This window comes from Cyprinodon variegatus, unplaced genomic scaffold, assembly GCF_000732505.1.
Source record: "Cyprinodon variegatus isolate N-32 unplaced genomic scaffold, C_variegatus-1.0 Scaffold374, whole genome shotgun sequence".
NCBI lineage: Eukaryota > Metazoa > Chordata > Actinopteri > Cyprinodontiformes > Cyprinodontidae > Cyprinodon > Cyprinodon variegatus.
Genome location: NW_015150827.1, coordinates 440,968 through 457,663, shown reverse-complemented (window position 1 = coordinate 457,663; position 16,696 = coordinate 440,968). Strand labels below are relative to the sequence as shown.

Sequence of the window (16,696 nt, the reverse complement as noted above, 5' to 3'; positions counted from 1 at the left end):
AAAGGCCCAGGGTTCACTCCAGAGCGGCAGACAGGAAAGAGAAGCTTTAAAGGAGTGTCACTCCTTACCTTATGATCTGTGATGAAGCAATGATGGCGCTCCAACACACAGGCTATAAGGTTATAAGTTTCAAAGTTCAGCTGAGGTCTACCCTTCCTCTGGAGCCCATCAGAAAGCACACTGCTGCCTCTTGCAGGTTCGGTCAGAGTAATCAAATGGCAGCAATACTTTCTCAGCCAGTAGTTTATTACAGCTTTGGTTCATTAATTAGAATAGATCCCTAGGTTTGTTTATCATCTTTAGATCTAATATAAAGCCCCATTGATATTCAAGTCTCGTCCTCAGTGTGCCACACTCTTCAACATGCCCCACAATTTTCTGTTTAGTCAATAATAAAGCTATTACTTTTGCTGTGTTAAATAATGATTTTTTTTCTTCTTCTAAAAAATCCTATTTAAAAATGTTATTTCCCAAAGAACACATTAGCAACTCCATGTAATATAAAGTGTGGAAATGCTGCCCCCTATGGGCGAGCCGCTATTTAACCCTCAGCCTTTTGAAATGATCCATCCATCCTCCATGTTCTGTCATTTATCTTTCAGGGCTACAGTGGGGCTGGTGCCCATTTTCCAGCTGCATGGAGGGGAAAGGCATGGTACACCCTGGACAGGTCTATAGTCAATTGCAGGCTGACACACAGACATACAACCATTTACACACATTCACACCCAAGGCCAATTTGGAGATATCAATTAACATTGCAATAATAGGTTCGGACTGTGAGAGGAAGCTGGAGTACACACTCATGCACATGGAGAACATGCAAGCTCCCTGCAAAAACACTCTAGGGCAGGAATGCAACCCAGGACCTTCTTGCTGCAAGTCAACAGGGCTACAAACTGTGTCACCGTGCAGTCTCATTAAATAATCACTGCAGCTCAGTTCAACCAAAATGTATACAGAAATTAGCTAGACTTTCGTTTGTTAATAGAACATTTAATAAAAAGTATATATAAAGAAGAAATAAGTGATAATTTTCTAGACATAGCTGATGCATTTTTTTGAATGTCACAAATGGTGCAGGAGATATATTTGGTTCTCTTCTTGGCTCCATATGCCCGATGTTCTGTATGTTCTATGTTCTGTAACTATAAGAATAAAGTAATTGGTCTACTTTTTATTTGTACAAATATGACACATGTTCCAAATGTTAATAAAACTTGAGTTTACATCTCCTTTTCTAGGCTTTCGCAAAGCCAGTGGACGCAAGTTAAATAAAGGTTAAATAAAAGAAATAAAAGAAAGGAAAAACCCAGAGGAAACATCATAGTAAGCTAACTAATATGAAAGTAATTACAGCACTACATAATGAATGAGAAAACATATGTTGTTCTAGGTAGCCTCTATAAGTACCTCAAACATAGACTGTTTACAACAGCCTTACCTTTTGTGAAGAAAGCAATTATTTTAAACAAAAGGTGTCTTGTTTTTATTTTAATGGATCCAAGGTCGGAAAAGGGCCACTAGGGCAAGTGGGACATTTTTTTTTTTTTACAATATGAGATGTGAAGGTTTATCAGAGATCTGATGTTCTGTTGAGAAAACAGAAAGAAACATGGTTTTCTGGTGTCCTCCCTTGAAACGTCCTTGTTAGTGTATTTGTCACTGTAATGGTCCTTTGAAAAGAATGCAGCAGTCTATGTATCTGTCAACTACACAGACCTCCTGAGTTTATAACCAAGATGGTGACATGAAAAATATAAAAGCAAATATTCCAGCTGATAACTACAGCCACATTTAAAGACCAGAATATATTTAATTTCCAACTAAACAAACAAAAAACAATGATAAGATAGCATTTGGTAAAAGGTAATAATTTCCAGGTCCACTTAGGAGTTATTATTGTGCGTTGCCCGAACTACATGTTAAGTGAGAGTTGCTGTCATGATCTTGGCACTGATGACTGGATTATTAGTTCATTTCTTCCACTTGCTTAACTCCGGCCAGTTTACGTTCCTCTCATCTGATCCACCTGTTCCAGTTCCTATTTAAGCTGCCTGTTTCCAGCCATCAGTACCAGATTATTTGGGCCGAGTGTGAGAGGTCTCTAACGTACCCTGTAGTGTTTGAACTGTCTGATCCTGACCTGTTTCTGTCTCTGGACTCTTGAGATTGGTTTGCCCCAGTTCCAGTCTGTTTCTGCCTGTTCTGGTTTTTGGACTGCTGTTTGGATTCAGTCTGTTATTGACCTTGGATCTGTCCCCTGACCCCTGCTTGGATTCCCCTTCAGTACCTCTTCATCTCTCTGATCTACTGGTCTGGACATCTGCTTCTGGTTCATCACCTGGTCTGGGTTCTCCCTTCAGATTCATCTGCTCTCCTGCGTTTGCTGGCTTCCGCTCATCTGTCTGCTCTGCCTCACACAGGGAACTCTCTGGGCGGCTCCCACCGCATGCTGTGTAGAAATCATTCCACTGGTTTCTACTCCTTCCTCTGAGCACGCACAGAGTTTACGAACCAGGTTAGTGACTCACATGCTCGTTATCGTTCACCGTCTGACTTTTGTGGTCACTAACCTGGGTTTCCATCTCTACAGAGATTCCAGTAAGAGGGTCCCAGCTTACGAGCTGCAGTACAGTCGATAAAACTTTTTATTTTAAAACAAACTTTCTCTGTCTGCCTAAATTCTGTGTTTTTATATATATGCTAAGCCCTATTTCTTCTGTTTGCTTTCTCATACAGCACAGCTGTCAGAGATTGAAGGTGCACATATTGCTAGAGATCGAGCTTCACATGCTGTGTTACCTCTAGGTTCATTTAAGGATCCATCTGTCCTGCTTGGTGTACTGTTAAGAACTCCTCCGTCTGATGTTTCCAGTCTTGATTAAATTGTGGATTAAATCAGACGGAGAACATGAAGTCCAAAGCCAAGATTACTCCTTTCTGACAGTCATATTATAATCTAAAGCACATTACTATATTTTCCCCCCATTGTTTCTTCAGTAAATATTAGCTTCTACCAAATTCAGAGGCTCACTATAAGAAAAAAAAAGCATTTGCTTTATATAACACATTCATACAGATAAGCAGTATTCATACCACATGGTGAATTTAATGCAACCTTATCTTCCGCAACAAAGCTGCTGAAGAGGATTAGGCTGCTGTTGCAACAGAAACTTAGAGAGAGTATAGAGGGGAGGGGAGTTCAGGAAGAGAGAAGAAGCAGGCGGCGAGGCGATTAAACAGTCAACTCTTCGACCACACACCAGACACACTCTTTTTCATTTGATGTGACACAGTTTTTTTTTTTTTTTTTTCATCTTTTTCCCAGTCTGCCACTATGATAAACCCTCTGATCATCGGCATCATTACTGTAAACACATCTCTGACCGTCGTCTACTGGGCCTTCCTCCTGGGCGACTCTTACATAAAGTGGATGGCAGAGACAGAGGACAAACCCAAGAGGATTGTCACCCCAGCCTAAGGGGCCACAGCATGGATCTACCTGAGTGACTGGCTGCTGAGGAATAGTCTGTAATGGCAGTTATGCTTGTAGCGCTTTCTGTGGAGAAGCTTTTTCTTTGATTTCTGCTTTCCATTTACCTGGGAAGTAACTGATCCAGGAGTTGTAGTTACAGGTAATCTCTTTTTCAAAATACCACTAAATCTGCTTCCCGCATCTTCTTCCTAATGCCTTCTTCTTGTTGGCAATAGTTTGCTAAGCTGGCCCAAAACGGACCTCTTTGTTTTGTCATTTGCTGACTCAATGAAGAGCTGTTGACTTTGTGTTTATGCCAAGCAAATCCTGTCAAGGATTACTCAGGAACCCCTTATTAAGACACACACAGTGTAGCTCTTTTAATATCCTATAGGCAGCTGGTTCCCTCTGACATTCTCACTGTCTCCTCGCCTCTGCTCATGGAAGAAGACTTCTACTGGGGCGTGCACCCGGTTTCTTGGTTCATTGTTTTTGCAAACATAGCCATCACTATTATGGAGTGGCAATTTCTCAGTCGTGAGTTTCACAGGAATATGCAGTCGGCAAAAGAAGGAGAGTCCAAACCAGAGGCAACATCACCTTCTTCATAACGATGCTGCACAGAGATGTGTGAGCACAAAACGAATAGAAGCATTTTATCGCGGTTATTGAAAAATGAGACATGTTCAGAGTTTCTCCCCGGTAACTGTTTTGTTTACCTAACCTGAATTTTTGCTGTTTCTTCTGTTTGTTTCCAGAGTTGCCACTATAGAGATTATGCTTGTCTGGAACCTATTTTATCCAAAAATCTAAATATAAAGATGAGGAGCGATCCTTTTTCCTGACCACTGGTAAGTTCATCCAACTCTTTTTCTCATCATATAATCTTCACTGTGGACTGCATAGAGACATTTTCTGCTCTTTATATAATATTTTGGTAAGTTGCAGAAAAAAACTCATCACTGTGATTGTGGCTTAATGAAAAACAAGTAAGAAACTGTGTGATTTTGATCTATTTGACTTATTTATAGAATACTAGAGCTAGATCTTCTGTGATATTTAAAAAAACATGTATTTAACCTCTTGTGAAATTTGATGTTTCCTCTGATTTTTTTAAACAGATTTATCCACAACTTCTTAAATTTAAATCCCAATTGGTTTTATATTTTATGCAGTAGCCTTCACAAATATAAAATAGTCAATAATTGTTAAGTAAGAGGAAAATTATGCATGACTGCAAGTCTTCTGAAGTACACTGACCAACTTGGTACCTCAAGGTACAAATATGTTTGATCACTCTTCTTACCTAAATAAGATATATTGTATGACTTCATATAACTTTGTCTGGAAAGTCCTAACAACTGGGATGTGCTTCGATCTCCACTGTTAGTTCAGGGTTGCCCTGCTAAAAGGTGAACCTCCACGCCAATCCAAAATCTTTAGCTGCCTCCAAAAGATTTTCTTCCAGAATTGCCCACTGTATCGGCTCATCCATCTTTCCATTAACACTAACCAGCTTCCCTGCAACATAGAGAAGCTATCCCTCACCATCACCATACACCAACCACCATGTTTTAATGTTAGTTCTCCACCTCACAGAATGTCTTCTTCCACATTCTGGCTTTCAACTGTTTTCTTTTTTCAGATTTCGATTTGAAACAGCTTTGTAAAGCCGCACAACACCAGTGAGATATATGTAAATGTGTTGTTTTAGTGTGGGGAAAAAATTTTCAAAAGTTAAATAGGTGTTAAAACTTATTTTGACTAAGGCACTGTAAATGTTTCTGCATGCAGCCTGGTCATTGGTGACCATAAGCCTCTTTACCGCATTACTATCTACCTTTCCTCAAACATATCTTTAATCCCTGCAGATGGAAAGCTGATATTGCTCTATGACTCACTCAATCCTATTAACTCTGTCTGTCCTACATTCCTCTACTCCAGAGTTTCATGCACTTCGGGCACCTGGAAGTAACCCTTTGTAAGAGAGTAAGAGGAGGAAGTCTAATGTCTCAGCAAAAGAGTAGAAAAACTGACAGATGTATGATAAGTTTTCTACAGGAGGAGTTGTCAAGTAAACTAGGCTTATTTACAGAAAACTCTAAACCCTTTAAATTCAAAAAAACACTACCATTTCCACTTCCTGATCATTTATTTGCCCCGACTGTAAATAATGAACTTTAGTAATGTCTACACATCCACCTCCCTTGTTTTTGAATATTTACAGTACGGTGAAGAAACTCATCATCACTGAAATTAACAACCTTAACACCTCACTGCTTTGTTTCAGCTGACAGGGTATCAAATATGTACAGACTACCTTATATCCCCCTGAACTCAAGACGAGGTCTACTTTTGAACCTCACCCAGCTGGTAATCAAGCACCGACACCTCCTCCAGTTCTCCAGACAGAAAGAGAAGGAGGATGCCTACTTTGTGGACTACATCCCCCCTGCGAGAGATGCAATAACCTTGCCACGCAGTGTAGTCTACGTCCTAGTAGGGGTGGTGCTGATCGTAGTAGCCACTTATGCCATAGTGGGTCACCTCATTAATGACCTCATGCATGACCTGGCAGGTAATCAACAGAGAGAACGTCCTGAACTGATGTCTTACCCCTTCAGTTATCTGTCACCATCTCCACTCTCACATAGTGTTTGTGGTTGAGTCATTTCTGTCCCCGAGCTTCAGTGTTGACGTGTTCTTCAAGTTTCAGTCACATTCGCCGTCTGGTTTGTGTACAGTTGAAATCCATCCCTCACCATGTGATTGTCCTTTCAGATGAATGCCACAACATAACAATTATGTTATGATGAGACCTTAAAGAGGCACTTTTGAATTTTGCTAATGAGTAAAAAATTGTGCTTAAAGGAAAAGCAGTAAATATGTAGATATCAGCTGGATAATCTGACCAAGCTTTTACAGACTAATTGCAAGAAAGCAAGTTTTAAAATCACTGAAGTGCCCCTTGAAATGCAAGGGCATACCCCGCACCACAAACATTTTATTTTACTTCAACTTCATGTTGCTTTTTATTTACAGACTGGATCTTTGGCCCCAAACCAGTGGAGGAGGATCCAGAGGGAGAGGAAGCAGAATTAGAGGATGAGCGAAAACTCAGCGTTTCCAGTTACCACATGGAGTCCAGAGATGAGCTGAGGATGGAGAAAGAAAGAGAGATGCTTCTGCCGGGTTTCCACCAGGGAGACGGGGGCTGCCGTCGTCCATCTCCCCCTCCTCCGCGGAGAAGTGCCATCACTTCATCTTACCCCGGAGAAAAAAGGATGTCCACTCATAGTGTGACCTTCGCCTGTCCCATTGCCCCTTGTGTCACTGCTCTTTAAGTTTTCCTGGCTTCATCTCAGCAGCAGCTCAGATCAGTTTTTATCACATGTCGTGTGTGTTTGGAGTATTTGCTTTGCAGTAGATATGCAAAAGCAAGTTTAGTTGTAGCTTGTGCTCATTTTTACCAAAAAATGCTCTCTTATTGCAACTATTAAGTAGATAGATAAATGAAACCAATATCCAATAACTCAACTCTGTTTTGTTATGATGTTATATATATTAAAATATATAAAGAATGAAAAATATGTGTTATCATGTGAAATACATTTCTTTCATGTATACATATATGAAAAAATATATAATTCTAATCAGAAATTGTTTAAAAACTGTAAAAACCTGAAGGACAACAGTGATTTAAAATGTTTTTCTGACATCACACATTGTTCTCATCTGTTACTGAAAACCAGTGTGATCACTCTCCTTGTTCATGTGGGCTAAGCACTGTCCCAATAAACAACCTAATAATACAAATGAGTTGTTGTGTCTTGTCTGCTTTAATTAATCCATCTTATCTTGCTCTAATACCTGCTTGTGTCAGGCGCGATGACCTCATTTATAAAGGGCAGGGATTACTGTACTGACAATGTTACATATCGGTCAGTCCAAGCAGACAACGTCTTTTTACAATATTTTCATAAATTCCTAAAGTTGAGCTTCTAATATTTAAAACAAACTTGCTAGGTAGCTGACTTGGTTACATTTTTGCCTAATGTACATCATACATCTGATACAGTGATGCAGAGCGGGGAAATAAAATCCCTTCATAATACTTTTAAAGTACAAAGTTTAACTAAAGTATTTATTTCGCTAACAGGCTACTTAGATAGCTGTGTCAATTCTGTTGCCCTTATTTCTATAGTCCAGGGATTCCTGTATATAATTTATGTTACATATTTTTCGCTCCAGATGAACGACACCCTTCCATAATTGATTCACATTAGTTAAAAATGTAACTGAAGTTACCTTCAAGTCCATAAATGTCTTAGAGATTTAGAGATTTACACATAGCTAATATACTGGTGTTATTTGTTACTATGTAAAAATTGTCATACCACTGAAAGGAAATTCAACTAGAGGACAGACAGACAGATTCATTTGCTCCATATCAAACGTTCTGCTGACGTAGAGCGAACTGCCTCAAGCCTCTGCAGATTATCTGTTGTTATGCGTGACACTTCAATGGACAGACATGCAGAGAGTTTGTAACACCAAACCGCAATATAGAACATTATGAGGTGAGAATATTCATGCAATTTTTAAGTAATTTGTCTTTCGTCGAGCTTTTCTGAAAGCCTGACAGCTCGTCTGTTTTAACAGGTAAACATTTCCCACTTTTTTTGGTAGTGCAAAGGTATAAATGTCTTTTATTCTCGATCTGTTTTGATGTGAATCACTGTCCGCTTAACCGTCATGCTGGATCTGTTAGAAAAAATGCAAATGTCATCATTATATTTGTATTAAGTTACAGGCATTTGGCCTGTTAGGAATGTTATGTTGTTTATAACTTCAGACGGGGAGAACAAACGGTTCTTCCAGAAAAGGAAGAGTCACGCTTTATCCAGCTGTGTGGTGATTTTACTTATCACCACCCACAATAAAACTGCATCCCTTCATTTGTATGTGTAAACTTCAGACACATCATGTTATGTATTTGAAGCCAGAAAATGAAAGCAGAAGACAGAGATGTCCTGACATTCTGTGACTGTCTCCACTCTTCTCCTTACTCTCCTCCGTCTGCAGAAAAGCAACTTGTGTCTTGTGTTGGTGTATTTCTAGGACAATAAGGGGCTATCATCATTAACCCTATCAGGATCTTTCATGCAACGATGGTTTTGAGATCTTAAGTGACATCAGAGACTGAAAGCGGGCAGCAACACGACAATGGATGTACCACCTACAATGGATGTACCGCCTGAGAGGCTAAACATTCGCTACAGGGATGAAGATGGCACAGTGCTTTACGAGTCTTACATACCTCCTTCTCGCGATGCAGTCCATCTCCCCAACTATGTCATATACCTTCTGATTGCCGTCTCCATTGTGGTGTCTGTTCTTTATGCCATCATTGGCCATCTCATCAAGGACCTCATCCATGATTTTGCAGGTTTGTGATTTCATTTTCTTTTTTCAATTTAATGACAGAATGTTTACATATGGTATCTGTCCTTATATTACTCATGTTTTTTTCTAGACTGGTTGCTTGGAGAGCAGCCTGAGGAAGTGGTGGTGAACTATTGTGAGGCCAAAGATAAGTTTATGGCAGACTGGTCACCAGAAACCTCGCCTGAACTGGAGGCAATGGCTCTGGCAGAGGAGAACAAAATGGTGGACAGGGACTTCATGAAAGCACCGGCCATCTGGATCATCTCTACAGAACCACGTAGCTCCAGGAAAGGACCCCGTGTGGTTTTTGGGAAGAGATCTTAGTTCTGTTGATGAAATGACGAAACAGTGAGAAGAGAGGAACTTGAATTAATTAAGATAAAACATTTTTGTTCATGGTCTATGTAAATATTTTGAGGATTAAGAGGTTAAATTATGAATTGGTCTACTGGGAAGATCATTTGTTATCACATCTGATTTTAGATGATGTAGTAAGATGAACAAAACAAACAAGACCACAATAAACACTTATTACTACGGTATATTACTGAAACTTTTCTTTACTGAGGCTTCATAAGGTTAAACTTTTCTGTTCTTGTCCAGTAGGATATCATGGATGAGTGTTCTTGTTGTGTCTGGGAATCTTTATATAATAAAGAAATACACATTACAGTGTCAAACAGATTTTCAGGTTATTCTTTAATATTTTACTATGGTTAAGATTGATACAAAGGTACCAGGAACAAATTTCTGACAGGACAAAAAATATATATATCTATTAGACTAATTATTTAATTTACTGTGAAGCAAATAACTTTACAGGATTTGAGCCTTAAAAATAATGCAATTTTTAGTTTCAATTCCAGCCACAGTAATCATTCCCAAACTGCATTTTTTTATTCTTAAAAGTTGCATTATTCTTTCTCTAACACAGTTTAAAGATTATCTGTAGAGTTTGGGAACATCCGTATAAACAGACAGTGACTACATTCTAAAATGTAATTATTGTTTTTTTAAGTGTTAAGGTCAAACAGATATTAATTGTTTCCATGGTTACATTTACATGGGCTTATAGTAAAGCTATAATTTTACAAATATTGATCATTTTAGGGGAACAGCCATTAAAAAGCTGTTATCTTCCATGTGTGGGTGCTGAGATTTCCAAAACTGTTACAGTTATACAGCTATACAACTTCATTGGAGTTCTTCCTCCATGTATACACTGCCATCTGCTGGCTCTTTGGTGTAAGTGAATGAAAACACATTTGGCCAGATATCTAAAGTATTAGATATAACTTGTTAGTTTTTCTATAGAATTTTAGAAGACCAGAAATGAAAAAAAAAGAAAGAAAAGAACAACAACAACAATAAAAACCTCTAAACACTGGTGTCAATTGAGAAAAAATAAGGATTTATATATCTGTTAAACCTTTGAGGTATTTTCTTATGTTGGTAGGCAAATTAAATTAATTGTATGTCCTTTCATTTGGACATCATGGATCAGTGGTTGTATTTTTATTGCCATTTAACCGGAATTCTACTTTAATGCTTCAGCTTTAGGGTACAGTCTACAGTGAAATATCCTTGCTGAGGAGTTCATGTCTTTTATTATTTTGTAAATACAGAACATTACATAAAGGCATGTTTAGTGAAGACACTGTCTTGATCAGCTGAGTAGGTTTTAGGTTTAAGTTCCTTAGATGTATTTTATCTCAGAAACTGAATAAATGGGTTGCAGATGCAGTGATGCTGAATATAATGCTGAAGATTCTAAAGCTGAGGAAGGTGGGAAATTTCCTCATAGCAGAGTTTAAAGACAAAACAAGCCTAAATATCAGATCTAGAAGTTAAAAAATGTTTATTGTGATTACCTGCTTTGTCTTCTTTGCAAAACTCAAATAAAATAGGTCCTGAAGAGATAAGAAAAAAATTATAGTTAGATCTGTTTGAGAGTTAGAGAGCCACTTTTTATTCAAACAAAGCCAAATTATTCAATTAACCAATTATTAAAGGCAATATTTTTATAGTAATGATACTTCATACTTCATTTCAGGATTGGAGAAAAAAACCCAGAATCAATTATTGTTTTTATTTTTAATTTCACTGGATTTGATTTGACTTTTTCTTTATTGTTGTTCTAAACACTATACAGTACATATCACACAAAATGACCCTTGATTTATTAGTTACCTCCAAAATTTAAGATGGAAAAGCCTAATTAAAAAGTCAAGGTGATCTATCCTTTCCAGACAGTAGACCCCAGATTGCGGAACATCCTGTCTCTGTCTCTTAGTCTTTGATCTACTTGAATCCTTTATTTGTTTCTTTTGTAATTGCACTAAGTGAAGTGCTTTGTGATTTTTACAGGTGAAAGGTACAGTATAAAAATAAAGCGTACTAAGTTACTTACTTGTGTATTTTTTTTCATATCTTTTGTCTTATGTCTTGATAAATAACACAACTGCATTGGAACGAGTTAGAAAAATATAGAAATAGAAGGGTTAACTGACCTTTATTATTCCTTTAATGTTAGCAGGTTTAATGAAATATTTTCCTCATTCATTTGGCTTAATGTTTTTCTTTGCCTCTGCTATTTCTCTTCTTTGCATGACTTTATATTACTGTCTTTTATTTTGATGCCCAGGTTCATCATGGAGAGGGAGATGCAAGAGAAAAATGTGCAATTTTAGGAGGAACTGGGCCTATTAGGAATTTTAAATGAAAACTGCATTTTTCTTTTGTTGTATTTATGTTTTGTCTCAGAAAAAATATAATTTACAGATATTAGATATTACCATGTTAACTGATAATGTGGACAATTCTGGTTAAACAGATCTAAATTCGTGCACCCCGCCCCCCCAACAAGCTTTAAAATAATAATCTGTTTTAAAATGATTTAGAAGAAATTCTTTAACAGATGAAGATGCTTGAAAACAGTTTCATGTCTCCCACAGAAAAAGGTTAGAGTACTTTCAGTTGACATTTAAACCCCTGAATGCTTATGTTTTTTGGTGTATTTGCTCCTCAACCTATTTCCTCAATGAGTTTGTTTTGTAAATAAAATGAGTACAGTATCTCATGTTCTTGGTCGATATAAAGTATCAAATAGGCTCTCAATGACCTCTACACAATAGAGGTAATCGTTTGACGGCCACTTTCCAGGAGAGGGCGCTGTGGTACTAGCGTACTAGGTGATGCATTGCAGACTTAAAATCATTTAAAAAGATTGAAATTTAAAATGTAGCAACTGACTTAATCTCATTACCTTAAAAAATACAAATAAAAGAAACCTAATCTCATTAACTATAGAAAAAAAATTGCTTAATCTCACTAATTTGCTCCAGAGGCGTAGCCAGAACATTTTTCATAAGGGTGGCCAGGCAATAACCAATGTACACTGAAGGGTGGCCAAAAGTGGATAGGCGCCAGAACATCATGATCAATCTACACTGTTCCAACATGAAAATTAACGAGCACAACGTCTATGTTAGCTAAATAAAGACTAACTATACTTTCCTACAGCCTTTCCTAACAAATAGACCCATTAATTTTAACATCTGTGCTTTTGTAGAATAAAGGTATACAGGAAACAATTGTTCCAAGTTTGAGTTCTGGGGCAAACATCTTTTCCATTGTCATTACTTACCTACTTTTATCAATAATCAATCTGCATTAAATTTATATTTACAGGTATCTACATAAATTGATTATTTGATACCTTTTTATTAAAATAGTTATTTATGATTTCTATGATGACTCAAGATGACTTGCAGAGACACATAATTTTCTCTTTACCTCATATAACACAAAATCTAGTTCTGAAAAGAGCATGAATTCTGTACTTATCATTTTAAATGTTATTATATTGATGTGCATAATTAACAACAGTGTTTTTGTTGTTGAGTAATTGTTAATGTATGCAAAAATGTAAATGTTTTGAATATTCCATTTGAGAGTATTACTGCTGCCACCGTCTGCATTAGAAGGGAAAAAATGGTAGGGGTGGCCACAGGGGTGGCCAGTGATTGGCTAGGGGGGCCAGGGGTGGCCATGGCTAGCTCCGCCCCTGATTTGCTTTAAGCACTTTTATGTATAGGCGGTTCCACACAGGGGACAACAGGGGCCAGTGTCCCTGGAAAATTGGTTTTGGCTCTTTTTATAGCCTCTGTAGAGGAGCTATATCAATACCTAATCAGTTTCTTATAATAAAATATGCTGGCACAGAAATGTAAGTGAAAAATCCCTTACTCCTTTTATACAGTACTTTCATTGTTTTATTTTAAGGGCTCAAAACAAAAACAAAACAATCAGGTTTAAATGTGTCTCTTAATAATGTTTTCATTAGGAGCCAAACAATCTGTGTAAAGGAGAAGTATGATATATATATGATTGTCTTTTGAAAGCCATTTTTTCTGCTGCGTTTTTTATTGAGAGAGAGAGAGGGGGGTCCTCTTACCCCCTCTTCCTCAGACACGCGCACATTCTCATCTTCACGCGCCCCCTCCCCTCCCCTCCTTAGCGCTGTGCTGTGCGGCGCTGCTGCAGTAGCATGCTCTCCTCTGGCCACACACAGCAATGATAGACTCTGCTTGAAGGTAGCGGCTCTGCGGCATGGATGTCCGCTGACTGGAGGAGCAGCCTTTATGGATTGGAGCTCAACGTCGCCGGAGCAAATCTGGAGAAATTCAGAGAGGTGAGGCGGAATGTGTGCGCGGAGAAAAGAGCTCCGGATTCCTATAGAATTAATTTTTTTTAATATTACATTTCTAACTGAACGAGATTGATAAAATACCATTTGGAGCTCATATGCGCGCAACTGAATGATTTATTTCTTATCAGCCATGTATTCCGCTCCTCATCTCCATTCCGTTTTCTGCTGACAGTGTGAGGCTGTATCTTTCAAAGGATGCTCCATAGAAGGTGTCGCTTTATACATGGATAGCCATATTCTCATTGACGGTCCTCAGTTAGTGAATAAAAGAAAATCATAAAGTTAACGGTGCCTGCATTTGAGTTTTACGCAGCACAATTTGACCTAGTTTACTGTACTGTACATAGATCAGGATGTGAAAGGAAAACTAGGCCAGTTTTCCTTTTGGTCGCAGATGATTGGATCATATTTCTTCCAAATGTTCATCCATGTACTGATAGAAAAAAAAGAAATCATCATAAGGATGATTTTAATCAGTAAACACTGTGTGTAGTGAGAGTTCATCCTGTTTGTGTGATGTAATTAGTAATTTGCATCATAGCTCCCTCACACATGCACACCAACAGGACTTTTCTACAGATATGTTAATTAATAAAACAGTTGTGCACTGACCTGCCCACCACAGTTATGCTACATTTAGACCCCTTTGAGTTTTAAATCTTTGGCACGCAGCAGCTGTCTTTACATTTTATGACCCAGCAGCAGCAGCAGCTGCCAGAGGAATTTACCATGCATTGACCATGCAGTGACCAGCCCTGTCTGTAGCAAAGCCTTAAGAAATTTCAGGGCACAAGTGCCCTTTTGCTTTATGTTGGGGTGTGCCTTTGTCTGAACAGCGATCCTGTTTTGTTTAACTTTACTTTACTTTTTACTTTGCTGTGCACAAATTGCCTTGCTAAAGACATAATATACATGAAGCTTTCCAAGATCATTAGAAAAAAGCATAGCAGGTTATTTGGGTTGGTGCATGTTTTGCAATGTATTTGCTTTTTGTTTTTGCAAATAAGATTTAACAAAAACATTCAACTCACTGGCTCAAAAGCACAAATGCTATAAGGGCTGGAGAAAACTAATATTGTGCATCGCTTTGCACATGGTGATGGTGGGCAGTATGATGTTGGGACACTGGGCAGGAACCAAATGGTTTGTAAAAGTGAATGTAATGTGGGTTGTGTTAAATACAAGAGCAATCCTTTAACCCCAGATTTTAAGCAGAAAATACAGGTTTAGATTAAAGTGCATTTATATTTTAGAACGGTCTAGTCAAAGTACAGACCAACATCTGTGGTATTTACTGTCATTTTAGACCCAATCTGCTTTAGCCTTGGGTTTTTTTTTGTTTTTTTTTTGTTAAGAATGAGCAAAACATATCTGTCGATATGTAAACACGAGGGAGACATTTCTAAAAGTATTGACTCAGATAAGCTGAGTGTTAATGCATACCGCATTTTCCCGATTGTTATTAAACACTTTGCAAGCTTTGTCTTGCAAAATTGATAAGCTCTATTTCAACTTTGTCAAATAGGTCCCATTTGTAAATAAGATCTTTGATTTCAACGAGACACCCGGTCTTCTATTAGATTAGATAAACACTAGATTAAACTTTCAACACTTTCCATTTTTTCTAATTGACTGTAGTTATAATAAGATGTTAGATTGGAGCTAAACTTCCAGTTTTGGTTGCTTAGCAGTAGGTATTTATGATTATTTGAACTCTGACCCTCAGTTAGGGTCTGATAGCTGCCCTGCTGAGACTCCCTGATGAGCTCTTCATTAGAGTTGCAAATGAGATCTTGCTGTTTCAGTGAAATGGTAAAGGTTTCATTTTAATTAAACAGGTGGCTTTCCTGGATAAAGAATTGGCCTGTTGTTAATTATTCTGTCATGCTCTTATTTTGAAAGCATAATGTGTTCTGAGGTTTGTAGGTATTTGTTTCTAGATGCTTGAATGAATTTTCTGAGTGTTACTTCTTATTTATACTGTGTTTCTCTGACAGTCCTGTGGAGGGGGATTCATCATTAAAGAACACACGTCACATGACAGGTAACTTTTGCTTCTATCAGCCTTTTGGAAAAAGAGAAATGTTTCAAACATCACATTCTTGTTTTAACATTTTTGTGATTTTTTTTTTCAAATGTGCTTTGCTTTTATTTAGATTTGTGTCATGATGAAGCTGACAACTCTCCTCCTCTTCAGCCTCACACTCTCAAGCAGTTTGAGCAGGTGAGACCTTCTAACTTCTGCAAAAATGTGAATATGCTCTGCTGTGCCAGAATGACAAACAGCATCAGTTAAAATGTGTCAAAATATCAGGAATAATGAGGCCAAATTAGTGTAAAATTTTGATAATTGACCAAATTAATGTCGAGAAGAGACTGTAATGAGAAACAAAGTGCCTTAACCTCCAAATGTTGAATAGAAAGCATCTAGAACCCAATTTTAATCATCTTCTTGATTTTTGTTGAAGTTATTAGTTTAAAGGTTGAACTTTACAATAAGTCCCAAAGGACCAAGATATTAGATTAACAATATGAGATTTTATTTTTAGCTCTACAGATATTAAAGATTGTATCTCAACCTTCGTTACGCTCTGAATCTTTGATTTTTAGCTATTACAGGATATGAGGAATTTCCACATAACATTTAGTCACTGTGGGTGCATAGTAAATATTAAGTATTATACATTTAGCCAGTCAAGAATTTAACTAAATGTTTAAAATCATAAACATGTATTCTTATTTTCTTCATCTAACTGCTGTTTGAGTGTAGTTTTATAGTTGTTGAGTCATTTTTCCTCTTCTAGTTTTTTATGCTGTCTTTGTGTTTTCTTTTTCATTCTTACTATGTGATTTAATATATAGTATGTGAGATGTAAAGTGTATTTCATGTGGTTATTTAAACCAATACACCGCAATAAATTATAAATACAGTGATGTAGATTATCCAAGCCAAGAAAGTAAACAGTCAGTGCAGGGATTAGTTCCATCCATTTGCATTTTCAGCTCCGCAGCAAAGACAGGGACCAATCAACTGGTTAAGTGTACAGAATGAAGGAATC

The 16,696-nt window shown here is 37.5% G+C and overlaps 1 protein-coding gene and 1 long non-coding RNA gene across 2 annotated transcripts in view; both read left to right on the top strand.

Moving 5' to 3' along the window:
- Positions 1-3,244: 3,244 nt before the first annotated feature.
- LOC107092311 lies at positions 3,245-7,275 on the top strand. Its single transcript, XR_001481571.1, has 3 exons — positions 3,245-3,638; positions 4,237-4,329; positions 6,521-7,275. It is a non-coding gene; the product is annotated as an uncharacterized LOC107092311 (long non-coding RNA).
- A 6,185-nt stretch (positions 7,276-13,460) lies between these two features.
- Positions 13,461-16,696, top strand: part of LOC107092317 (myomegalin-like) — a 53,787-nt gene continuing 50,551 nt past the window's right edge. The window contains exons 1-3 of the mRNA XM_015386710.1: positions 13,461-13,619; positions 15,635-15,681; positions 15,794-15,861. Of these exons, the coding sequence (XP_015242196.1) occupies positions 13,570-13,619; positions 15,635-15,681; positions 15,794-15,861 (165 nt within the window). The 5' untranslated portion in view covers positions 13,461-13,569. The remainder of the gene's footprint in view (positions 13,620-15,634; positions 15,682-15,793; positions 15,862-16,696) is intronic.